Genomic DNA, 27,661 nt, shown 5'->3' with positions numbered 1-27,661 from the left:
TTGTGATGCGGCTCGCTGCTTGCGAACGCAGGCTTTCAGCAGTGTTGATGCTAAACACACCAGACTGCTCTGCTAAATATTGAGATTTAAGACATTTCCATGCTAAATTTTGGAGATTAACAAAAGTTTTCAGGATCTGTAAGTCCTTTCACAGTTTGGCTTGATTCTTGTGTCGGACGTCTCTTCCAGTGACGACACTCTGACCAATCAGTGGTCAGCAGTCTGACGACGTCACGCATAGTGTCAGCTCAGCTCGCTTGGAACCTTTGCCAGAGCAGGTACTTAAAAAAGTACCATGTTCTATCCCTAATGGAAAAGCAAAAAAAAGCCGTGCTGAGGCGAGTCAAGTCGTGCCGGAGTGTAGTGGAAAAGCAGCATAACATTTTTAGTCTCCAGTGTTTCATGATTGCTGATTATTGATATATCTTTGACAGTTTTTCCTCAGTAGGTGGATGATGAGTGACTGGTGTGGCTTTGTTTTTTTTGTATTTTTTTTAGCTTTTGAAGCACTTTACATTACTTTGTGTGAAAAGTGCTGTATAAATAAAGTGTGATTGATTGATTGATTGATGGATATTGGCAGACTGTCAAATTTGAAAGGACCAACCACTGTGTCTTTGTTCAACAGTTCTCTATTGGTGGATGGTGCTGGTTGTATCATCTGCAGAGGAAACTGTTGCTGTTGTTATCCTAACTCATTCCACTGTGAAGTACGGTTGTGTGATAACGATAACAATCTAAAAATAGCCCTTGGTTTCATGAATGTAAAATCAATCTGTGGCTCAAAGTGGATATTATGGTATTAAATTAATTAAATTTAAACCTGTAGATCATAACGTTCAATGCTGATTAAGTCCATCAGCTCCACATGACTTTCTCTGTGTTTCTCAGCATCTGAATTCCAGCGCTGCACACATCAAGTCATGTGTTTAGGTTCAGATAAATGGAGTCAAGTTTGACTGAACCCACACATACGCACTCACGAAAGTGTCATAATTTCTACTGCGTGGTTGTTCAGGAGTTTGACGAGATACACTCTCTTCTTGTCTTGTCACACCTGTGCTGCTGCTGTATACATACAAAAGCTCCTTCATTCAGGTTCAATATTGCTTCACAGAGCCTGTTTCTACATGAAGGACGCAGCACACAAGTAATGTTTTTACCAGTGTTCCCACGGGTCTTTGAAATCCTTGAAAGTTGCAAGTTAAGATTAGGTAAATGTCTTCCTTGTTTGTTACAACGCCACCTACTGTTTCATGCCCTGCATTGCTTGATGAGAGTCATAACTACTAGTGGTTTTGTGGACTGTCCACTGTCTCTCTCTGACTTCCCATTGACGTGAGATTCCATGCAGAACACAGTGAGTAACGTTAAAGGGGACATATTATGCAAAATCAACTTTTTAACCATTTAAATCCTTATATTTGGGACTCTGGAGGCCGTATGATTAGGCAAAGTGTGGAAAAAGATGACTCACTCATGTTTTTGTGGTCCTCCTCAGTCTAAGGGCGCTTTCACACCTTCAGTTCGATTGCTTTGGTCCGCACCAGTGAGAAAAACGTTACAATGTAGCAAACAGACATGGGCACGATTTGCTTTCACATATGCGGAGCTCTAAACGAACCAAAATAGACCACGAAGACTATCGGCATCGGAATCGGACTAATCGCCAGGGAACGTAAAGTATAAACCAAGCGCCGAGGTCACCAGAGCTGATTGCTGGCTCACTGAATACGGTTGGCTCGCAAGTAAATTAATTATAACTATATTTTATGAATGTTTTTTTTTTTTTTTTTTTAACACACAAACCCAAACTAAAAGGCTCTTAACATTCTGCTCATTCGTTTGAGGTCCTATAACAAATCTCCCACAACCCATCTGTCCCGACCCAGTCTTTGGGAATCACTGTGTTAAATAAAAGTCAATAAAAGCTGTAATTCTCACCCAGCTGGAGCCAAATATGATTGTGAGCAGGTGCACAAATTGATGCAGCTTCCTTAAAAAGAAAGAAAGAGACAGAGAGAGAGTTAGAGGCTGAGGTGGTGAGACTAGAGTAGAGGAGCAGCAGCAGCAGCAGCAGCAGCAGCAGGTTTACTGGTCAGAGTTTAAGGGAAAGAAGTCGACACACGGTGGAGGAGGATGACGTGGGAACACTAAAACGGGGATGATTTAGCAGGTGAAGCACATATGGGGAGACATGATAAGCTGTTGATGGTTTGTAAAAATATAAAATGGTAATTATGCAGGTTGACAAACTTTTTGTGACATTGATTGGTTGTTAATGGTGTTTTCTGGCAGATGGCTTTTGGATCCATCATCCATTACTTGTCTTTGCTTTCAATCCCCTATAGAATCTCTTCTCCATAATCTGTCCCATTGTGTTGTTACTTACTTTTTTATTTAAAGGTCTAGTATGTAACATTTAGGAGGGTTTATTGGCAGAAATGGAATACAAAACCGCTAAAAGTGTTTCTGTAGGCGAAAATTAGCTTACGTTTAGCCTTCAATATGTGTGTTTCACAATTTGAAGCAGAGGATTACCATGCATATGAAGAAAGTTTGCTCCACCCACATCAACCTATGCAGCATTACTTTGTGTTACAGCATCAGTAGAAGAGAGAATGTGCAATGATGGTGCAAACAGCAGCACATGTAGTATAGCTTTGATCTATCAGGCAGTTGAATGAGGTCAAAATTCTCTGACCTGTGCAGGATTTTTTTCTTGCTGCTGTTTGTGGAGCTAAATGACATTTTCCCTAAGCCTGATCCACTGCAACTGGGTCAGAATGTGGAGAAATACACTGTGATTGAAGAATGAAGGATTAATGTGGAATGTGTAAAACTAGGGCTGTCAATTGAGTAAAAAATTATAATAAATTAATTGCACAATTTTCTGATATTAATCACGAAAATAAACCTGAAGCTTATAACGGATATTTCTATAAAATGGTGGAATGAATGTAGAATCAACACAAAAGGTATGTTTAAATTCAAAGACTGTTTTAATGGCTTTCTTTAAACTTCAAAGTATGAAGTGTGAAGTACAAATTTGGCACAAATTGGCATGTTGATGTTTTAAAACATAAAAACTAGCTGAAATGTAATATACTACCTATCAGTGTGTTTGTACAGGTGAAAAATAGCTTTAAAATAAAAATAGCTTGGCTTGCTTAGCCTTAGGATTAGCCTTTTATATGTACTTTAGGCAAGGGGTTTGCACCACCCTTTCACAGCAAACCTGAGCAGAAAAAAAGTGTGGGTTTCACATTTTGAAGTAGAAGCTATGAAAATGAAAAGAAGAGAGAGGTTAGAGTGAAAGAGTGTTTACTCTCTTTCTGGTACGTGAAGGCCACTGGAGATCCCTGTTGTGTTTGGGAGTTCTCCGTTTGTTGCAGTCTGCAGTCTACTAGTTGTCAATAATACTTACCTGACGAAAACCCACGCACACTCTGGGAGAACATGCAAACTCTACACACAAAGGCAGCAATGGTAGCCTCTGCTCCACCACCACATAGCACTTTGCATCTGTGATTTGATAGTATTATAATTAGTATTCTGCAGGGTCCCAGAGTCTCATCTGGTCTTAGTGAAACACCCCTTGCATTTCTGATGCGCTCGCCTTTTTCCTCCCTCTGTTATTGTATCCTCTCCAGCTGATGTCTGTCATCACTAATCCACACACAGAGGCCAGACTGAGACTGACCACACTGACTGACCGTATGGCCGACTGCTTCTCTTCCCGTATGACTGAACATGAGAAGTCCTGTCTTGCGGGCTGACCAGTGCCGTGATGCTGATCCAGGCTCTGCTGCTCTGGTGGCCATGATTTGTAGCCCCTTTCTGTCCATCAAGATGTTTGCAGGGTCTGAGTGCTGTAGCTGCTGCAGCGGGAATGATGGCACAATCTGGTGTGGATCCTTTTTTTGTGTAATTTTAGTATACACGGCAATAAGTTTTAAACATTGTTAAAATGTTTTGATAATGAGTAGCAGTGCATCCACCATTCCAGAGGGGGAGCTGTGCTTCTGAGAGCTGGTGTGCTGATTACATCATTTCCAGGTAGCCCTCGTTGGCTGGCCAATCACAACACAGTTCTGTCTTCTGGGAGTGAGATTTCAGTCTGAAACAGCGCGACTGACAAGAGCTTCAGTGAGGAGAGATTTCGGCTCATTTACAGCAACTAGGAGGTTTTTGACCATAAAAACAAGTTGATGTATGTAAGTAGACCTCCATAACTAACATATAATGTGTGATAGGACTGCTCTATGTGAGTTTTAAGATTCTGGTTTTTCACTTTAGAATGCTTGAAAAATATGTTTATCCTATCTGCATTGCCAGAAATATTTAATATTTATATTTATACAAGTACTTATCACAGTTGTTACACCCCCCCTCCCCCCCCAAAAAACACAGGAAGTTGTTTTTGTTTTTGTTTTTGGTGAGATTTTTTTTGTTAATTCACTAACAGAAATTAATGAAATTCGTACAATCAAAATTTAGAGTATGAATACAAATGTCTCTCTCAATTTCCACATATTTTTTTAACTTTTTACATATATCACAACAACACCGTGGCTCAATTGAGTTGCTTTTATCTTGCGGTTATTTTTGTCAAGACAATAGTGACATAAAAAATGATTGGGTCATAACCTGCCTAAGTCTAACAGAAGTGAAATGATGTAAAATCAAGATGTGTATTGTTGTGGTGAGAGGGAAAGAAACTTGTGTTGAAGAAGTAACTGGTTTATAAGAGATTATCTTTCATGACAACACTGCACAAGTTCCATATGCTGCCGTTGTTTACCGTTTATCCCCCTATGACTCATTCATAGTGAACAGAGCCTCTGGTTACACACACACACACACACACACACACACACTGCTTGTTTGACATTTTAGAGATTTCCAGCAGTTTCTTTCTGTTGCTATTTACGGTTTTATGATCAAATCCATTTAGGTTGTTAATCCATTAAGAAAAGTAAACAGTGGAGCAAAGCAAACAGGCCGGAGGATGAAGGAAACCCCTCCCTTCAACAGTGTTAATGCTGCTGCTGCTTCATCTGAAGCCATTGTTAGCCCCAGAGGGGAATCACTGTTTCCACTGTGTTTAGGTGAAGACACAACAACACAAAACAGTATGGGGCTCACACTGTGTGTGCTGGTCAGAGGATGATGTTACAGGGCTAAAGCTGGATAGACAGTGTTTATTTACAATGCCAATAAAATGAATTCAATATTTGGACAATCGATACAAAAAGGACAGCTTTCACAATTGCGGTTTGGCAGAATTGACAAGCTTTTCATGATTTTCTCCATTTCTCTCTTATTCATCCATCCAAACATCCATCTTCTGCCACTTTATCCTCCATAATGAGGCTTGCATACAACAATTCACTCTCACTGTCACACCTATGGTCAATTTAGTGTCCAATTTACCTAATCCCTATACTGCATGTTTTTGGACTGTGGGAGGAAACCGGAGAACCCAGAGAACATGGAGAACATGCAAACTCCATGCAGAAAAAAGCCCTTGCTCCGACCAGTCATGAACACCAAACCCCATGAACGTTTTAAATTGCTGCGAAATACGTTTGATACATTTAAAGAAATACTTATAAGGAATAAAACAAAGCCATGGCATTTAAATGATGTGTTGTTTTTCTTTTATCTGAGCTAGTATAGCAGGTAAGATATATCGCAATATTTTATGTTGAAGTAGCCAATGTCAGCACACAGGATGCATAATTATTCACTCTGAGAATGAGCACTTTGTTTTGAAGCTAAACCTTTTCAGAGTCCAGCTGTAACAACAACATACATTTGTTGAAAGATATGTGGAGTGGTTATCAATCTGCATTCTATCTTTGTATCCCATGTTCAAATGAAAACAATAATACATTTTGGCATTTCTGATCCTCGTCTCAGATTCGTGATTTAAGGTTTGGGTTTGGACCTTAGAGGATTTTCAGATTCCAAAGTTGGGCCCCAGCACTATTACATTTGGGAATGGTTGGCTGCCTTAAAAATATGTTTACCACTTTATGTTAGATGGAATTTTCTGACTTGAAAGTGAAGTTTGTGATGTTGTACTACTGATCTGTTAGCAAATAACATCTTTTCCACCATTAGGAATCAGCTTTTGTCAATGTTTTGTAACTTTATAATATTTCACTGTTTCACTGTCAGCATGTCAACTCTACCATGTGATGAAGCTAACCGTGTTGGAACTTTGAAAATCTGGTCGCTTTTTCACCCTTTTCTCTGTGGAGCTCCCAATACAGTTTCGGAGTATATGTTTTTACGGCACCATCGTAAACATCCATCAATTTTCTACCTCTTTATCCTCTGTTGTAAAAACTAACCACTGATGCTCCACATTCTCTTCCCTTCTCCTGGCCATGTGCATTAGTTTTCAATGGAGCCGGTGAATCCAAGCCATCGAGCCATATCCATGTCGGTTAGCATCTGTTTTGCATGTTTCTGCATTCAATTCTTGCCATTCAGGAAGAAAAAACAGTCTCATGTTTACTCGTGTGGCACCTCACTCAGTCAGACAGTCATTTCTTATTTGATGTCTCAGCCATAATGGCCTGCGGGTAAATCACGGCCCTCGGTTTCATTTTATACCTGGTACCTGGCTAGGGTATGTGTGTGGTAAAGCAATATATCTTTTTCGCAACCTCTTGATTCTGAGGGCTCCAGATTGGCGGCCCAGATCTCATGCAGGCTGGTTTTCTGCAAGAGTTAAGACAGCTTCCAATCTCCCCGCAACAAGCCATTGAACCACCACTATGACTCTGAAGCTGTTAATTAGGGTAAAAAATACTGCATAGTTTTCCTTTAAGCAGCATTACTTTGTGCTACAGTATCAGTAAAAGAGAAAAGGTGAAATGATGGTTAAAAACAGCAGCACATGTGGTTTAGCTTTGATATATCGGACAGTAGAATGACGTCAAACTTCTCTGACCTGTTTGTGGAGCTTAATTACATATTCTCAAGCACGATGGCGCCTCAACTTGGTCAGAGTCAATGTGGAGAAATACGCTGTGATTTCTCAGAATGAATGATGATCAGAAGCTGGAGCGGCTGAAGGGATGAAAACAACACAACAGTTCATGTTTTTGCTCGCTCCTTCCTGAGGGCACGAACGCTGTGAAGCTAACACATTTTCATGTTGGGTCATAAAGACACTAATGGACAAGCTGCAGTGACATAACCATCAGTCATGTTTGCCTTCATATTCTGGAAAGTTTGTTCTCTGGCAGAACGGTACATGATGGCCAGACCACATGATGAATTATATGGAGGCAATTACTGAGGATGAATAGAGCAGTGACAAGGAAGATGTGCTAGAAGAGGTTGTGAATGATCAGAGGAGACATTAGAAGACCATTAGAAGAGACTATTTGAAGAGACATAAAAATCAAGGAAATTATGGAAAGTGGTAGTAATGACAGACAGTGATTGCGTTGAAAAGATCAAAGTCATTTTTTGCTATTTACCAGGTTTTCCTTTTTGGTTTTCCTTTCACAATGCCTTGAGAACTGGTACTAATCAGACCATGATTGATGTCACAGGAGTTTTTTTTAAGAGCTTATGGACAAGCCACCTTCTTAATCACAGCCTGTAAATTAACTTTGAAACCAAAGCTATCCTCTCCTTACCACTTCCTTCTGGGCTGCCTCCAAGCTGATCACTAAACGATTACCAGCAGTGTCCATGGAAACCTCCATTTACCCCCAGTGGTTTTCCTCAGCAGTCTGCAGTAAACAGACACGAGACCCTTAAGTCATCCTACAGCATGTGACCAGTGTTTCGTCACATAATGACACTGTTGTGGTCACCATTATAATATTTTAACACTGAAGCTTCCTTTAATCAATAGTTGCTGCTGTTGAAGATTTTTGGTCCTCATGCATGATGACCTTACGTCATGCGCTTTGACACAAACATCCATCCATTATCTACTGCTTCATCCTCCACCGGAGGTTCTCATTAAAGAGGCAGAAGGAACAAAACCCCCCATTTTAGACACTCGCAACACATCTCCAAAATAGACGGGAATTGAAATCGCCCTATCTCAGCTGACATAGGGCGATAGGTGGAGTACACCCTGGACAGTTCGCCAGTCCATCACAGGGCCCAGACAGAGACAAACAACCATTCACTCACACTCTCACACCTATGGTCAATTCACCTAATCCCCAAATCTGCATGTTTTTGGACTGTGGGAGGAAGCCGGAGAACCCGGGGAAAACCCACGCACAAACACCCAGGCCCTTGTTCCAAACGGGGATTGAAAGGCTGCAAAGGCGAGAGCGCTAACCACTACACCAACCGTGGGCCCTTCAACACAAACTTAAGGTGTTAAAAATTAACAATGAACTACTTTTTAAAAAAAATAAAAATATGCTACTTCCTATGTGGGGGACTTTGAGTAAATTTTGGAGCTTTGACAGGATAACTCTCTTGGTCGATTTGGGTTACAAAATTCTGTGAATTTTTCTAAATTGTAAACTTTCCATGAGGATTAACGGGAGTAAACTTTTCATTAAGATTATTGGGAGTAAACTGGAATCTTTCAAAATTGACGATTGGGAACTTAAATATAGTTGATAAATAAGATATTGTAGAAATATTATTGGGTAAAACAATCAGATTTTATGCCATGCATGTCTGTTTATGCCAGTTTCAATGTCAAATATTTTTTTTAAATAAACTTTTGGAGGACAAAAGTAACATTTAGTGACATAGAAACATTTACCAAGAACAAAAAAGTGTAATTTGTAATAACTGGCTGATTACGCGACACAAAGCACTTTTTACTTTAGTCGTACCCTGCAACATGGATGTGGCTCTCTGTTTATGTAAACAAATTAGGACTAATTCTTATTCATGTATGATGTAATAACCTCCATGATAGCATAAGTGGATGACAATGTCTTTAATAAAGGTCACTCTCAGCTTTATATATGGGTTCTTCTGTACCACTTGTCATTTCTTTTTATCAAAGAGCCTGCACTCTATTGTGTTATCAGTGTCTCCAGCTCCGTCTTTGTTCCATATTTGTCTGAGTTCAGGGCACAGCTTTGATGTTGACTGCTTCTAATTAGTGTTGGTGATGCTTTCTAATGAAACAAAAGCACGCACTGTTGTTTTCGTAGCATCAATGGTTGTCTGTGCATGCGTATATGCACGCAACACTCTATTCTCTTCTCAAGGAGCACACAGTGCATTTTTATTTGGTCCCAGTCATGCATATTTCATGAGTGCGCACTGTTAATGACGTATTGCTTTTTTGCAGAGGAATTTGTGCAATTTGGCTGTGTAACTAAACCCAAAAGCACTTGTTTTAGGTGTAAACCAGTGTATATGTACAGTCTTGTACCTAAACAGGATACTTGAGTAAAAGTACAAGTACAGTTTGTTAAAAGAAAATTATTTGATAGAAGTTGAAGAACTTTTACCATATTATTTGAGTAAAAGTCTCAAAGATAGTTTTCCAATGTAAAATGTACTTTAGTTTTAGAAGTAAAAGTAAAAGGGAGAAGTTATAATTGAGCGATAGTTGCATAGTGGCAGAGTGAGTGTTCTTTCAACTGTGGGTTTGATTCCCAGCTCTGCTCGTCTGTGTGTCTTTGGGCAAGACACTTTACCCCAATTTGCTCCAGTGTGTGAATGGGTGAAAGGCAAATCTGTGGCAGCTTTGAGTGATCATCGAGAGTAGACAAGAGCTATATAACTATAAATACAGACCATTAACAACTCTACATCTTGTACTAGTACTACTAATGCTATTTGTTGATCCAGGTGCAAATCTTCATAGTTTAGTGAATTTAAAAGTAATAAGCCGATAAACGAAAATCAGCATATCTTCTGTCTCTCTCTGGTCAAACACCAGCCACTGCATTCAAATGTTGCCATTAGCGTTTTCAAGCTTGAATTTCTTGTGTACAATTTTGTCACTCTCTTGTCTAATCAGTGTGAAGCTTGTTGTCCCAGACTGCTTCCCCTTTTAGAAACACTGCTGTCTCTTTATCATTATTCTCTCTCCATCGCTTGAAGGAAGGTGTGAGTGACTGAGAGCCTTGTCTAACTGAGCATCTCACACTCGATATCAGATTCACTACCTCTCTCCTCTACCTAACTCAGCTCTCAGGCCACTTCTTGGCATTGGGCAGAGTTAGCCTCAGAATAGGGGTTTTACTCAAGTTGCCCTTCTAAATAATGCAAGTACGTCATCATCAACTTCCTAGAGATGGACATATGAATAATGCAATAATGGTCTTAAAGGGGTACACTACCGGTCAAAAGTTTGGGGTCACCTATACTTTTTTTTTGTCTTTTCCATTAAAAGTCACACTTTTATTCATCAAAAGAGTTGCAAAATGAATAGAAAATATAGTCAATACATTGACAAGATTATTCCAAATAATAATTTTGCCCTTCAAACTTTGCTTTCGTCAAAGAAGCAGCAAAACTGTTGTCAGCTGTGCTAACATCATTGCACAAGGGTTTTCAAGGGTTTTCTAATCATCCAATAACCTTCTAACGTGATTAGCAAACACAATGTACCATTAGAACACTGGAGAGATGGTGAAATGGGCCTCTATACACCTATGTACATATTCCATTAAAAACCAGACGTTTGCAGCTAGAATAGTCGTAGAAAGTCGTAGAAAAGTGCTTTTCCTTCAAAAATAAGGACGTTTCTGTGAGCCAAAACTTTTGACCCGTAGTGTAGTATGCTGAGTTCACACAATGCTCATTATAGGGCTGCCAACTCTCATGCAGTGAGTGTGAGGCACACTCTCTCACACCACATCTCCAAATTTCTCCCACCTAAAAAAAGGAGTTTATCTCTCTTGTAGAAAAGGCCAGTGGGCTCCTGATGCTCTGTCTAGTCTCAATAGTTATTTGTGTTACAGCCATGCTATTTGTGATGCTTTCAGTTAATGGCATATGTTCATTTGTGAATTGGAGAGTGACAGATCCTGCACATGGTGCGTTATTTGCCGTCGTTGTTAATTGGAGTCGGCCACATGTGTTGTGCAATTAAAGGAGCAGTGTGATTTTTGCTCAGGAAAAAGCTGTTTCACTGGCTGAAAGACAATTTATTTTCATTGGTCTTTTATTTGTTTATGTATGCTTTGTAAGAACCACATTGCTTGGATTATCTCCTTTATTAATATCACTCTCATCTGGAAATGCAACAGCTGATTGGTGTGTGTTTGTGTTTGTTTCTGCTATAATTTACTGCCCCCCCCCTCATGCAGAGAACACTAAATGGCATGACAACATCTGTGACTCATACCTTTCTGTTGGGGTCGAAGCTTCTCTCCCCCCCCCCCCCTCTCTCTCATCTGCCTTTCAAACCTAAAATGTACAATCCCAAACATACAAAATTATATAAATATATGTCCAGACAGTATAAATATGCACTTACATCCCTCCCTTAGCGCTCACACACACACACACACACACACACACACACACACACACACACACACACACACACACACACACACACACACACACACACACACACACACCAGAGACAGAGAGTCTGGTTTCCATGACTTCAGAGGACATTACATCGTCTGACATTTGTATCCTGGAGACTAAAGCCTTGTTTATGCTCACGCTCGACCTACAAGCATGCACGGAGGTGTTCATGCTCAGCGCATTGTTCGTTGCAGTATTCGCTGCAACGATAGGGGGCGTCCAACCAAAATATTCAACTTGTGCTGCAGGATAATCTCCGCTGCCTAGCAACAGTAGTACATTGGTCTCAAAATTACTGTCAGTCTCTCCGGGTTTCACGTATTGGGACAAACATCGCAGCTCCACCAGAATCACCGGGAGTCCTTTTCCCCCTGAGTCACCACTCTTTCTTTGGGCTCGTTTTTTGCCCTAAGCAAAGCGATCCCTCTTTTCTTTTCACGTCTTATGGCAAAAACCATCGTCTTTATGTATCGTTGTAGCAATCTCCTTCCATGAATATCTTGGTTCTCTCCAACCGGAAAGTCATACAAATGCTACAAGCGGACCTGCTTGGCCAGTCTTCCATTGAAAATGAAGAGTCGGTGACAAAGTTACAAAAATTCAGAGGTGTGCGCTCTGGCGCCGCGACACCTTTTGGAGCTCACACGTCCGCTCCGACACAGGATATGACGTCATTGTTGTTGCGAGCCCGGCACACTACGACCACAATAAACCTGAGTCAGAAACTCAGCTAAAGGCTCATATAAACCATTCTTATGTTCACCAAACACAGTTAAAACACTGATGGATCAAACCAGCAGGAGCAGAAAAAAATGTTACAATGTACACATTGAAAAAGCGGCACCGGACCGTCAGCATGATTATGAAAACAAAAAAATAATAAATAAGAGGTTCACTTCTCACATTGTCCCCTAAGCCTTAATGCTTAAGTGACCCATTTTTTTCCATTTGTGCCAACATCAAGCAAAAATTGCCAAATAGATTGTAGAAATGTCAATATTGAATGTGGCATATTGCCTGGACTCTCTCTGACCACACGTTGGCCCTGAGAGGATGAATGCATTGCATTTTGTTTGAGGGAGGACAAAATGTCATGATTTCTCATAATTGCTAGATTACCCTGAAATAAGCACATTAATGCTTCCGAGGGAGCCTGTGACCTTTCCTATTCTCTCACAGTCAGAACAATTTCCAAGAACAGCAAACCTGACATCATGCTGTTTATCCAGCGCTATCACATGCAGCGGTGAGAAGGAAGACAGCAGCTTCTCTGGCTCACCAAGGAGGCTTTTCTAAACAAACAAACCAATTTCTTTGGGAGTCCGATGATATTGATTAAAGATGGATTGATCAACACGGAAACAGAATTTTACCAATGCAATATTTTTCTGTCTTTTTTAAAATGTTTTCTGTGAACACAACATATGGCGCTTTTCCATTATAAAGTTTCAGCTCTGCTCAACTCGACTACTCTTCTACACTTTGGTATCAGGCACGTTGTTTTACGTTACATTAGTACCTCCTCAACTGAAATACGGCTGAACGGGTTGTGATTTGGCTCATGATGGATCACCACGTACATTTATACCTTCTGTCCAGCCTTTTACACAAGATTTATATCTGCAGTACACCTCTGAGTACCTCTGCTATAACAATACATGATTCTGAGTGTTTCACCCAATTTGTGTGCTGTACTTTTCTTTCGTACATCAGACTGGGATGCAATACTATACCATACTAATTCCAGAGTATAAGAATTCATGACATCTAACGGTGAAACTGCAGACTACTAACAAACGAAGGACTCAGGGAAATATGGTAGCCTTCACATACCAAGACAAATATTGTTCTTTAGGGGTGGGGGAAAAATCACATAGGTATCGTGATATGAATCAGCCATGATTCTGAATCGATTCATAAACTTTTTTTTTTTTAAACCACACAAAACACCAGTTTGTGTAACATTGTATACATTTTTGAATCAAGAATCATTCGAGAATCGTACTATGAATCGAATCGGTTGAATCGAGAATCGATTTTGAATCGAATCGTGAGCCTAAGAATCGGAATCGAATCGTGGGCCACCCAAATATTCACATCCATATTGTTCTTCTTTGTTTGCATAATCAGCTTCTGCTTCAAAACAGAGAGAAAATGCACACTGTGGCTGGTTTGTCCGTTTGGGGCTGCTGTAGCAACAATATGGAGCAAGATGGTGGCCTCTGTAAAGCAAGGCTCTTGCTTAATGCACATAAAAGGCTTTTTCTAAGGTGATGAAAACCGCCAGTAAAACAGTTTTATGTTTGTGTGGTATATTCAGTTTCTGCCAATAAAACCCTCCTAACTGGCACTCTGCAGCTTTATTAGCGAAGTGGTAGTAAAATGCATCTGATGTGGTTTGACAAATTGTCTGCTTGATAACAATTCAGATAAATGACAAACCATAGGGATATATTTTCAATGTTCTGAATGTTCATATTGTTCTCATAGCTGGACCTAATATGCACACACTGTGTTTGTTATAGTGTGCCTCAGTGCATTTTTATAATTAATGAAGAAGACTATGCAGTGTTTATTATTAATGATGAGATGAAATGAATTCAAATATCCTATTAACCTGATTGAAATGCTTTGTTTGATCTCCGTTATGAAGTATTAAACGTGTGCATGTTTTCAACACAAACAAGTTCAAATTCCTTTATCTGACCTCTATCTGTAGTGGCTGCTGAACCCTATATATTATAACACCGGAATCTATACCCTTTTTTATTTTTATTTATTATTGTTATTATTATTATTATATTTTTTTGTATATCATCATTAATTGATATAGTTATTTGTGCTGTTATTATTAGTTTTATGGTTTATTTCCTTATTGAATATTATTGTTAATATTATTATGATTTGTTCTTCTTCTAGTGTATTTCAACAATGCCTTTGCTATTTACTGGGTGTTTCATGTCATTGGAAAAAAATATTTTTCGAACAAACAGTACAACTGTTAGAATACATAGAACATTTATTTAGAAATGCTATATATATGTGTTCTTGTCATGATTCATATTGTGAATTTAGCCACAATGTTTCATCATATTTAAAAAGTGGGACCCAATGTAAAACGTTTGGGAGACATGCTCTAAATGATTAATCAAATGAATATAATTTCAATCCAAGCAATGAGATGTAAGGCCACACTGTTCATTTCACAAACTAACTTTCTCTGCTCAGGTCTAATCCTCTAACTGTGTCTGTGTATGTTTTGAAAAGTGGCCTTGTCGTCCCTGTTAACTTGTAGAAGATGTAACAAGGCTGCTGGTCATGCATGAAGCTCTGCCAACAGGTTTATGCTTTGTCGAATTTGGCGGCGCTCGAGATGTGACAGATTTCCATTTTTCAATCATCAGCAAGGGAACATTCTGTCAGAAAGTGGGAAGCTGTGCAACAGGCTTTCAATTTAGTGCTTGAGGAGGTCGACGAATTTACAAAGCAGCATGGAAAATATCTTCTGCTCTGTGCGTGAGCGAATGTGTAGTAAGAAGTAATTGTGTCATTAAAAAATACATTAAGTTATGGTTTATTGACACTGGTCAATTTAGCCTTGTAATTGTTTTTGCTCTCTCCTGTGGTTTTTCTCTTGTTATTTTTAATGAAAGTCCATTGAATACAGATTGCCTATATGAGTGATTTTTAAAGTGTAAATGTCCATGCATGTGTGTTTAGGACCTGGGTATGGAGTCAACATCCCTGGATGACGTGCTGTACCGCTACGCCAGCTTCAGAAACCTGGTTGACCCCATCACACATGACCTGATTATCAGCCTGGCGCGATATGTCCACTGCCCCAAAACGGTAGGACACACTCTCTCACACACCCTGGCATCAAAACAAATAAACATAAAATAAATACAGTGTGCGCATGTACAGAGCCGACCCAAGGCATCGCCACTAAATGGCTGTTTGTGGATAAAAAAAATAGATATTTTTAGATAATTAGATATATAAATAGTGTTGAGCTTAAGTTAGTTGGGTCATGTCATTTAGTGCACATTTGCTAAAAAAAAATCTGAAAAAACATTCACTATCACCATACTTAGTGCTTCACTTTGAATCTGAAACCGGAGTGACTCTGGTTTGTTGTCACTGAGGGAGAGTGGGGAAGAAAGCGTGACAGAAGCCATGCTGGATGAAAAATGGATGGAGGACGGAGTGATGCAGATTAAGAGAGGACTTAAAAGGGCTGATGTGCATTTATAGTGCATTCTGTTCAAATGCTGTTTCCTTACTAGATGTGGAAAATGGCAGTTTTAAACCTGCACTAAGCTAATTTTAATCTATTTACTGTGAAAAATAATCTTAATTTGAGGAGCAGTCACACTGTTTAGTTTCTAGAGCTGTGGATGACGTCTGTCTTCCTGCCTCAGTTGATACTTTTTGTGGGTGATAAACTAATTATACTAATATATGTGTGAGTGATGTGAGTCTAACTACATTTTCTCCTGACCTCGGCACGACCTCGTGAAACACCATCTTGCTCTCTTAATTTGAAGTATTTCCTGTGAGAGCAGAGATGCAGGCTGCATTTGTTTAATTTAAAGTAATCTGCAAAAGTAGATGCACATACAGATCATTCTGTCAACAATGAAAATTATGATTATAAGTTTGTAAACTTTTATTTAAGGACAAACATGATGCAGCTTTTGAATGAGACTGTGACAAACTGATCAATTATATCTTCCTGATTAGTAAATCAGTTTCTTCCTCTTTAGTTGATTCAGTTACATGAGCCATCTGCAATAATTTCTTTCAGTAATGTTTTCTCTGCCTGTATTATAGTAAAGAAGAAGGTTGGAAAAGGACTGATAGCGCTAGTGCCCCTGCCTGATGTAGCATGATAAATCAGCGAAATTAAAATTACTCCAAAAAACGTGAACATCAAGGATGCACACCACCGGGCCATGCTCAATCCATATCCAAAATCTTTCCAAAAACGAACTAACGGTCAGCGAGATATGCCCGTCACAGACAGACACAACTTGCTTTATAGATAGATGTAAACTGATTCAGTATGCACTAGCTAGAAATACAGCGCCACCTACGACGGCGTGTGTCGACTGTGTCAGTACCTCATACAACCACACTTGTAAGAAACCTGAACTATCCCTTTAACGCATTTCAAGTCAAGCATTCTAACTGTCATCCGCATTAGGAAAATAAATATATGGTACATTTTAACTCCAAGATTTCGACCAAAGCTCTATCATTGTTACATTTGTTTGTTTGGTTTGTGCTCACTGCACGACAGCAGCTGAGACATGCAGTCGTTGATGAACAACACTCCACAATGACTGACTCCCATCACACATGTTGAAGCTAATGGAAGATGATGGTTCTGTGTACAGTTCATGAACGGTGAGCAGAGAGAAGCTGAAAAGTAATGAGTGGAAGGGAAAAAAACGACCAGACGGGGTGTTGTTCCGTGCTGAGAGTAAAAATAACAGGAGAGAGGGAGATAGAGAGAAAGAGAGGTGTTGTTTCTCTGGTTCCTCTCCCTTCATTATTTCTGACACATTTCATCACTGTTTGCTTTTATTTTCTGGACATGAAATGTACTGCTTTTCCTCTGATAAACTCAATCTCTAACGCATAGTCGACGGATGGCATACCTTGTTTTTTTTCCCTCAAATCAGCTAAGCATTAGTGCAGTTTGTGTAATGCATCAGTTAAACATATACAACACTCTGCAAAAGTCTTAGGCGAACTATAATGACAATACTTGTGCTATAATGACAATACAGTATCATCTGTGAACAGAGCCAGTTGCTTTCTTAACAGTATCGTGACACTTTTATCAACAAATGAAAACTAGATATTAGGGCGTGACGAACCAAGAATAATAATAGATTCAATCTGACTAATCTCTTTGCAAGGTATGGCGGTTAGTTTTAATCAACCTGGATATCAACACGGTAAAGGATGTACGAGGAAAGCAGCAGAAATGACGACATAGAGTTGAATTTCACGTACGATGATGTAAACCATGCAGAGACAAGGATAAAACAAGGACAAGGAAAAAACACAACCAACCTGAAGCCTCATTTGGAGGCGAGTCATCCAGAAATCTTCTGTCGTTAAATTTAAAATGTAGATCAAACTGAAACAAACCACCAACGCTGCTAATTTTGGATTTTAAATAAAAATACCAGTTGCTACCTGCTGAAGATTATAAGCCCAAGTTTCCATTTTTGAAACAAACATGTAACAAGAAGAAAATTTACATTTTGATTTCATTATGACAAATAATGAAAGTGTTTCATATCAAAACTGTTATATCTGTGTTGCAAATTCAAACCTTAATAATAACATATTAATAGATAGCAGGATAGAAAAACATTTAAATAATACAAACTAAACCCATTAAATTTAGTCGACTTTAACGAGACCAAAACTAAAACATGTCTAGGATATGACTAAAACACTCATCACTCAAACTAAATGATATTTTAGTCAAAAGACTATAACTAAAACTAAAACTTAATTCAAATTTGCAGGTAAAATGAACACTGTGTGTGAAAGCAGCGACAAAACTGTCAAAGTGTCTCAGTGGTCAAAAAGCAAAGAGGAGCCATACATTGCTAACATTGTTGTGGATATGACGGCACACACTTTAGTCTGCTGCTGGAAGTCTCTGCAGAAGAAGGGGGGAGGCCTGAGATGCATGTTAATAACCGGGTGTAAATTAATGTGGTGGTGAAGTGATATCTGTTCGCTAGCTGATCTAATAGTAGTGACGTTTTGCTGGCTTCTTCAAATTTAAGACTTTTTGTCACAGCGTGTTTCCTTATTCCTTGTAAGAGGATAAACGTTTATACGGCACTAACGCATCCACATTCCCGTCTTGTTTGCTGGCTGATGATCAAAACATTTCTGTTCCATTAAAAGCCGTAAGCCTCTCTCAAACAAACTGCTGTCATAGCAACCCCTGACTGCACACACATGATACCTGTTTTCTTGAAGCGCCATTGTCTGTCGTGACTGCTGCGTTAAAGCCTCACAAAGCTTCTGACCCAAAATGCCAAACGGGAAGTCTCACATAAAAATAATGACGGCAACACCTGCGGCTTAGGACACGCCTCCCTGTGGCTAAGAAACAGCAGTGAGATGATGTGCAGGAGCTTGAAAGCGGTATTTAGGATTCTCAGGATTCATCCAGCACACACAGTCAGCCTACACTGTGACTCCACAGTGTGCTGTGAACAACGGCTCAACGATTTGGGTAAAATATCTAGTTGCTGACATATTGTGGTTGTGATTTGATTTACTGGTTGTAACATTTATGTCTTGCATTTAAAAAAAGAAAAAGTGATTTGCAAAGGGCATTGTTTCAGATTGGCTTTTACACAATCAATTGTTCACTTACTGCATCTATGCAGAGTGGCAGGGCTACATTTATCTGCAGCTATTTTGACGATCAATTCACTAGTTTGAGTGTTAACAGAGATAAAACAGCATCATCATTTCGAGGTTTGGTAAAAACTAATCAGCATTTTTCTGTATTTTCTGACATTTGATAGACCAAATAACAAATTGATTAATCAAAAAAATAAGTTAAATAACATTAATCATTGATGAAAATAAGTTGAAGCCCGATAGAAGGGGACCTTTTGTTTCATGCCAACGCAAGATTAGTTACCATATGACACCAAGCGCAGCAAAATATTCTACATACAACTCAGAGATGTTAAGAATAAGGGAAGCAACTGTTTGAAATGAAATGTGAAATGAAATGTTCCAAAAGCCTTTTCATGTTTAGTAAACTAATATCAAGAGCAGCTGAGGATGAGACAGACAAAAAAAGGGCTGTGGGTGGTTACAAATCATAAAAAACAAAGTATGCCCAGCTGACTAATTATATGTATATATTAGGGCTGTCAAAAGATTAACATTTTTCATCACAGGGTAGCTGTGGAATAATCACGATGAATTACCATTCGTAAATATGCCAGAAAAATTCAAATTTTCTCTTTATATTGTTGTAGGAACGGAGAGATAAATAAAGTATGTGAAAATATAAATGTAAAGAACAATAAAATACTGTAAATAACTTTTTAAAAAAACCTATACAAACGTCTGCTAAACATTACATTGTAAAGAACCCTCATTATAAGACAATATAAATAAATAGAAAAAATAAAATACTGTAAATAACCTAAAGGTACAATATGTAGTATTTATGGGTTTATATGACCCAAAATCCACTTTTTTATACATATTATGTGCTCCTGCATTGTCTAGTCGCTGTATAATAGTTTTTGTTTCATTTTCGTAGTGTTTCAAAATAAACATAAAATAAACATTAAATAACATGACCGCGGACCGCGGTTGCATAGCCACTGTTAGCAGCGAGACGCCATGTTTCTACCGGAGCCTGTAAGGACAAACGCGAGAGAACAAAACAAGCGTCTCTTTACTTGTAGCAGAAGTCCCGCCTCCTCTCTCTCCGCTTCGTCTGCTACGGTCGCGGTAGCTCGCCCTCTCCCTCGCCTCACGAACCTCATCTGCTGACACGGAGAAAGACGACGAGGACGACATTTGACCAGCTGTGGATACCGTAGTGCTCAGGGAAGGGAGGGGGTGAGCAGAGCAGCAGGTCTTTGTTGTAAATTTCAGCCTCTATAGCACTATAAACTACTTATTTCCCCTTTAAAAAAAAAACTTTAAAAAAATTATACATTGCACTATAAATAATTCACACAGCTAAATAGTTTTCTTGGGGGAACTAAACCCACAGCAGGAAATTCCTCATCAGCACCTGACGCTAATGTTAGCTGCTGTTCAAGTCTGTGTCCCCGTTAGTTAGACAAAGTAACTGTTCAGTAACAGCAGTCATTTACTGTTAATGTTATAATTATATCATTATCGGCGCCACTTACAACTGTGTCTTTCTTTCTTTTTTCTTCATCCTATTTTTTTCTTCCTCTTCTAACTACCTGATTGATAACTCACATCTAACATCTTTAGTTTAGTGGACAGAGGAATTCCCAGTGATATTAAAAAGCAATCTGCTAAATAAAAATGTCCCGAAAAGAATAAATAATCTTAGAGCCTCGATATCCAAGGATTATAACAATAGAATATCTATTTAAACACACACCTTTTTAATTTAGGTTAAAGTAATTCATTTACAACATACTGGTGAAATGCTGAATAACCCTGCTACTAGAAAACACTCTTATGTGCACTTATGTATAATTAGATCACACTCAATCCAGTAAGTTCTTGCACAGACGGCTGGGGTGGTATTGATCCTGTTCTACACCAATTATACAATCAATCAGACTGCATCATATTCATCTTATCAAAGGAAGCAAAGTAAAGTAGCCTTAAGATCAATATAATGAAGACACTATACATGCCTGAATATATAGCACGGTCTTATATTATGGGATGTAATTTCAGGAAGCAGTGTTTAATGTAGAGCAACATGGTGTCTTTACCTGACAGTGATGTAGTTCTGCATTGGTGCTAATACTCTCACATTATATACTGCATTATTTTTAACAGCTGATGTATTAGAATCAGAAATAGGTATACATTATCAAAAATAATACATACATCGAAATATAAAATGTAAAAAATAAAAAATATGTGGTTTATACTACAATATATAGAGATCATGAATAATAATATTTTAATTATTTAAATGAATTTATGTACAGTATGTATACTGGTGCAGACACAAAAGCTTAAACACAAGTCTACAAATGCATGTAAAATGTCGATGAGATGCATTATTGAAAGAATAAATCAGGTTGAATTAAATGGAGTTAAATTAAATTAAATTTCAAGGGCTGTAAGTCATTGTTAACGAATCAAACGCACTTCAAGATTCCACCTGATTTACCATCGGTCTCAGTCTTAGATCAATGATCCCAACATCAATAGGATACCAAATGTTCTCATTAGGGATTGTGGGGATTTTCTACACAGCTCTAACTTGGTATCAAATCACCACCACTCCGCTGGCGAACATACAATATCTGGTCAGTTAAGTGGACATTATTCATCAGTGGAGGTCTGCCCAGCTTGACATGAGTGAATCCTGTGCTTATGTTTTTACTGAGCCATGGCTCGGGATCACGACCTGGTCGGAAATGCAATTTGCAGCTTTGTAATTACAATGATGATAAGCAGCTCATGTTACGGTGAGCTCCTTGTGTTATTTCCAAAGTAATATCCAGGTACCAATACCATATTATAATGTTGAAATTCATTTAGAGCCAGACCTGATAATGGTCATATTAATAATAATTACCCAGTCACACAGTGGCTTAGTGGTTAGCGCTGTTGCCTTGAAGAAAAACCCAGGTTTGCAGCCTTTCTGCATGGAGTTTGCATGCTCTACCCTTGTGTGCGTGGGTTTCCTATGTTGTTCTCCAGTTTCCTTCCACAGTTCAAAAACGTGCAGATGTTAGATGTTAAGTGTTTGCACTGCGATAGACTGTCCAGGGTGTACCCTGCTTTTTGCCCCATATCAGCTGAGATTGGCATGACATGTGGAGGATAAAGTGGTAGATGATGAATGAATGAATTAATGAATTAATGAATGGCTCAACAATAGAACTGTATACTCCACATTCACCTTGAGTGGCTGGTGATTCCGAGTTGTCAGAACTCTTTGGAGGGGAGGAAAGTGTAGTGGTGGATCAGTTACAGTACATCAGTGATGCTTCATGCTGTGATGCTGCGGTGGTTTATAAGCATTGTTCACTGTGTGTGGAGTTTACGATCATCAAGTGTCAGCCTTTCTATCGTATGTTTACACACACATACACACTATCATCAACACAGTTACAGAGGAAACAGTGAATGAACCATCAGCAAGGACGAGACAGCACAGCCTGACATTCTGATCATCCTGAAGTCTGTCCTCACAGAACTTCGCTATATTGATTTGCCAGCAAGAGGGAAAACACTCTGGACTTGGTTTACACAAACTACAAAGGACATTACATGGTGTTCTTCCTTCCCTCACACCTGGGACTCAGTGATGTTTCTATCCCATGAGACAAATTTACTCTTTTACTAGCAGGAATGTGGAGATTTGACGAGATGACAAAATCTAATTATGAGATCATCACCACCATTTGTGTGTGTGTGTGTGAGTCAGTGTTCAATGAATCCTGGCAAGTTGTCGATTAGTCATAAATCATTGCTGCTAGACAACCACACACACACAGCCCACTCAGGCCAGCCTCTCCATCACCGTGTCTGCTGCTGTGTGTGTGAGTCTCTTTATTGTTCAGACTCTGTTCTTTCACTCTCAGAGAGGAGAGTGGACAAACCGCTCTGGTGTGTGTGGTTTACATGAATGAATTTCAAAGCGTGACATTTTAACAGTTTTTGTGGCGAAATCATTTGTAGTAGTTTTGTCGTGATTGCATCTTACATCAATACTTTACCAATTGTATCTTTGACTGTTTGCAAACTGCACTGTTTCCACTATGTCTGTAAATTGTTCCACATTATACTTTTATATATTTTTATTGTGTATGATATTCATATTTGTTTATTGTTCTGTCCCGTCTTGTTGTATCACTACAACGACAATGACATATCTCATCTTAATATTTGATAGTACTGTATATTAGCTGCTGTAGACAGAAACAATCTCCAGTGTGACATCACCTCACAATACACGTCTCTATATATTCTACTGACTGAGCCCACACTATGTCTTCAGGAGACGTGATTTGTTGACAGTCAGGGAGTCCATTCGTCTTCAAGATGAGACAGCATCTCATTCTGGCAGATGTTGTTGTGTTGAAGAAAAGACACCCTGTTCTGTGCAAGTGTGGTTTTGTTGAACATGATCACATTTGAATCATCACAAGCTTTGACTGCAGGGTAATGTTTTGACATTACCGGAGCTGTATTTCAAAATGCACACATAATATACATTTGTTGATAGAAAGAAGGGCTGTCTTAAAGCTAATGCACTTTCATTTTTTGGGGTTTAAGTGTTTATTGTACTAAATTATATTATTGTGCAACCACCAGGTGATAGTGATAGTGATAGTGATCGTGATAGTGACGCAGACCAGAGACCACATTCTTCCACTGTGCCAACACCCCAATTGGCACAATCTGTTTTCTTCATTAACGTTTTTAAATCTGCCAACTTCAAGGGAAAGGGGAAGGATTCCTGTTCTTAACTGAGTGGCTTAGGAGCACTTAGTCGTCTTTCAACTCGAAGGCTGTGGGTTCGATTCCCTGCTTCCGCTAGTCTACATGCCGATATGTCCTTGGGCAAGTGACGTTAACGTTAAGCAAGACATAAATGGTGCTTTTCCACTACATAGTCTCTGCACGGTGTGACTTGCTTTAGGAGTACCTGCTCTGCTGAGGTTCCAAATGAGCTGATAATATACATGACAGCCACTGATTGGTCAGAGAGTGTCGTCACTGAAAAAATCACGAGCATGACTCCCGACACAAGAATCAAATCAAATGATGCCAAACTTTAGATCAGTTGAAAAGACTTTAAAATCCTGCGTTTATCTCCGACAGTTAGCAAGGAAATGCCTAAAATCTCAACATTTAAAGCAATTCTTACCTTTCTTGCATGTCTCACAGCACTTAGTGAAAATTTGAACAACTCTGCCTCCCTCAAAGTCCCACCCTCCAGGGCAGGAACGGAGTCGGCCATGTGCATGAATGATTCATTAGCAGCCTGGAAGCTGAGTGCATAGGTTGTCCTCTCTGCTCTGACTGTAGGCTTGGACTGTGGAGGTTACTGTGCTTTGGGAGGTGATCCCGGCAACACTCGCTGCTTGTTGAGCACAGTAACTGCAGAGTGATACGTGCTTTCACATGAGAGTCTCCAAACACCACAAAAAGTTGCCCAGATTTCGCGACAAAGTCACCCATGTTGGCAACACTGCTCTGTCAGAGATACACGCAAGCCGTGACAGCGGTCGACGAGGCGCGTGACAGATGACAGACAGGAAACTCGGCCAATTGTTTTATTCGGTCCGAATAATTTAATTGGTCATACTTTTATCATAATAATATGAGAATGGATTGAGTCACATCTATAGCAGCTTTACTTGTGTCACTAGTCACTGTCTTTTCCTTCACTGCCAGGTTCTTGTGCACAAGTGGGGGTGCGACAACCCAGTGTAACTGTGGGGGACAGTTACTGCAACTGTAAACTCTGTCATTGTCCCCCACAGTCTGGAACTGTGGGACGAGATGATCAAATTGTCCAAACTATTCATCGACAGAGGAACAGCTTAACAGACATTTATCAGAGCGTGTACGGCATGCAGTAAAAACACTGGACTACAGTAATGGGTCTATTTGTACTGAGGAAACAAAACTTATCCGCAAACAAGCCTGAGGGGAATGAAGACAAGGCAGATAGAAGAGAGAGAGAGAGCGAAAGGTCATCGTCTCTCTTGAGACTAAAGATTCACAGATGTCTTCTGTATCAATAATGTAACGAGAAAGATGGGAGAGAGATGTAATCAGACCAGCAGAGAGAGACACCGAGAGAAGAGAAATGAGCAACTGAAAGAGGAGAAAAGAAGAGGAGGATGAGAGAGGGAGAACTGGATGCAGGGAAATGTAGAAAATGACTCAGTGAAGCTGTGAGACTGCACAGATGCTGCTTTTGACATTGACCCAAGCTCTCTCTGTCTCTCTCTCTTGCTCTCTCATTCTCTCTCTCTCTATCGTGCTGTATTTTTAAAAAAACATATTTGAGTTTATCCAGAGTTCATAAATAAAATAGAATTACAAAAATGAAATGACACATTAAATATTGTCAGCTTTCAGCACAGACCCCCACTCATGTAGACATTCCACTGTCAGGCCTTTTTGCTTTTATTAACACCTACTGAGATTATTTAAAGTGATAGTTCAGTGTAATTGACATGTGGTTAGATGAGGTACTGACACTTCACCAAGAATTAGTGTGATATGGATGTGTGTGCTCCCTGACAACATGGCTGTGGGGTCTGATGATGTGATCAAAATAGTGTTGAACCCATTGATATTTCAGATGTGAAGTGTTGTGTGCTATGATAGGGCTATTTGCATTAATAATTCAACCCTATTCAGAGTGTACGAGGGAAAATGGCCAATAAGATATTCACTGTGTTTTATGATTTTAATACCCAGTAGAGGTCTCATAGAGTACATTTAGCTTGAACCAAGTTGTTTCCATTAGTGTGAATAATATGTTAAATTCAACAGCACAAACACATCAGGCCATTTTGAATCCCTCTGGGTTAACTACTAAAAAAACTACTAAAAACACAATGTCAATGTTAAGTTAATGAGCTTATCTTTTAGCGGAAGTTGTGAGGATTCTTCTATTTGTTGCAATCTCCCGTCTCACCTTGAGATCACTAATACAGATTGAACCTTTTGGTTTTAGTTCCCTCTGTTTTTGCGTGATTTGTCACTTCAGGTTTGTTGTTATCCCTCCTGTGATTTTGTCACCTGAAGGCTTCTCCAACAACAATACTGCACGCCCACTTCAACCCCTCTGTATGGCATTATTTTTGACAACAACCGGTGTAGTTGCTGTCGTGTTCTTACCCATCCACCCTGTTTTATCCAATCTTCTGCAGCCTTTTCTTTTAAATGCACAGTGAGCTCCAGACAGAGTCTGCTGCTGCTGCTGCTGACTGTCTTTCTTTTTCCTGCTGGGTCAGAAACAATTTTGACAAGAGCTGTGGAAATGAGTCACAGCAGTAAAGATGTTGGCTTGAAAACCAAAAGAGTCAGCTGAAAGAGGGTGCAACACTCAGTGAAGCAGAGGCGTCATAACATTTAGTTGAGATTATATGCAGCTGAGGCTCAGGAGACAGGATGGCTCGTCCGCTAACCTGAACACTGAAGTGTCCTTGTACAGGACTGACAGTGAGTGAAGGACGCGTGATGGAAAAAAGGGTTGCATTTAGAAGTGCTTATGAATATCCTTGTGAATGGATGTGAATGGCAAAGTGGTTAGTTCTCAAGGCAAAGTGCCATTTCCTACATGTGAGTGACACATTGACTTGATAGGAAATATGGTTGAGTGCATCTAAAAGTCAATTTCATTTTTCTATAACAGAAGTACTAAACTGTTTTTCACTCTCACACACCCACCTTCTACCACTCTATGCCCCACATGAGGGTCAGGGCGCTGGTAACAATCTCAGCTGATATAGGCCCGAAAGGCGAGGTACACTGTCATGTTCGTATTTCGAGATGAGAGGAAGCTTCTATATTGTTAAAAGATTTATAGTTGAAGCAACAAGTACAAAACCCATCTTTGGCCTCCGCCAAGTGAAACTACCCTCACAGCGCATCTGTAATGGTTAGTGCTCTTGCCTTTGCAGCAAGAAGAGCTGGTTAGAACATGGATGGATGGATGGATGGATGGATAACCCTAACCTGGGGGAACCTTGGGTTAGGGTTATCCATCCATCCATCCATCCAAATAAATGGGTGTATGCGTTGACGTGCGATTGATTCAATAGATGGGGATGAGCCGTGCTTTAGACGTAGCACTCCCTTGTTGGCGCACACTCTTGGCACGATGTCAGAGAATCAGAGGGAGCCTCACCCAGCTTGGTGCCGCCTTTCCCTCAGCTGCACTGTAGGGCGCCTTATGAACTGTTATTTTGTATGTTGTTGTTGTTGTTGTGAGCGGGCAACTGTTTGCGTGGCGCTGTGTAAGCATGAGTTATTGTTTCAGATAAGACGCCCACGTCTTTCTGGGGCACTGTCGGTCTCAGTGACTCCCCAGTTGAGTGTTCATCCAAGGTTGTGTGCCTGCAGTTTTCAGCTTTTCTAGGTTAGTTTTGAGCATTAAGCCATTGCCAGTGTATTTAAAGTGTTAGTGTATAAAAGATATGTTCCCACAACATCCTGTATAGTTTTTCATCTTCATGTATTTATTTATATAGGGCATATGCATTGGAGCAGTGTAGACTATTAAGACAAGTGAAGTGTAAATATGAAAAACTACAAAAAGTATCTATCTAACCACACAGATACACTCAGGAACCATTATCACTTTTCATTTCAATACCGAATAAAAAGAAGTGGAAGAACTTTTCCCTGGTTCAACGTGGGTGTCAATTTACTGACTTTCAAGAATACT

The 27,661-nt window shown here is 39.5% G+C and overlaps 1 protein-coding gene across 1 annotated transcript in view; it reads left to right on the top strand.

Moving 5' to 3' along the window:
• The window catches only part of lrrc75a (leucine rich repeat containing 75A), a gene marked incomplete at both ends in the record, with an annotated part of 51,539 nt that overhangs the window by 3,008 nt on the left and 20,870 nt on the right, over window positions 1-27,661 (top strand). Inside the window, one exon of the mRNA XM_083886006.1 lies at window positions 15,226-15,354. Coding sequence (XP_083742132.1) covers window positions 15,226-15,354 — 129 coding nt within the window. The remainder of the gene's footprint in view (window positions 1-15,225; window positions 15,355-27,661) is intronic.

Source organism: Microchirus variegatus (genome assembly GCF_963457635.1).
Source record: "Microchirus variegatus genome assembly, chromosome: 3".
Classification (NCBI taxonomy): Eukaryota; Metazoa; Chordata; class Actinopteri; order Pleuronectiformes; family Soleidae; genus Microchirus; species Microchirus variegatus.
Note: the sequence above shows the minus strand (reverse complement) of the source record. Positions and strands in the feature narration are given on the sequence as shown.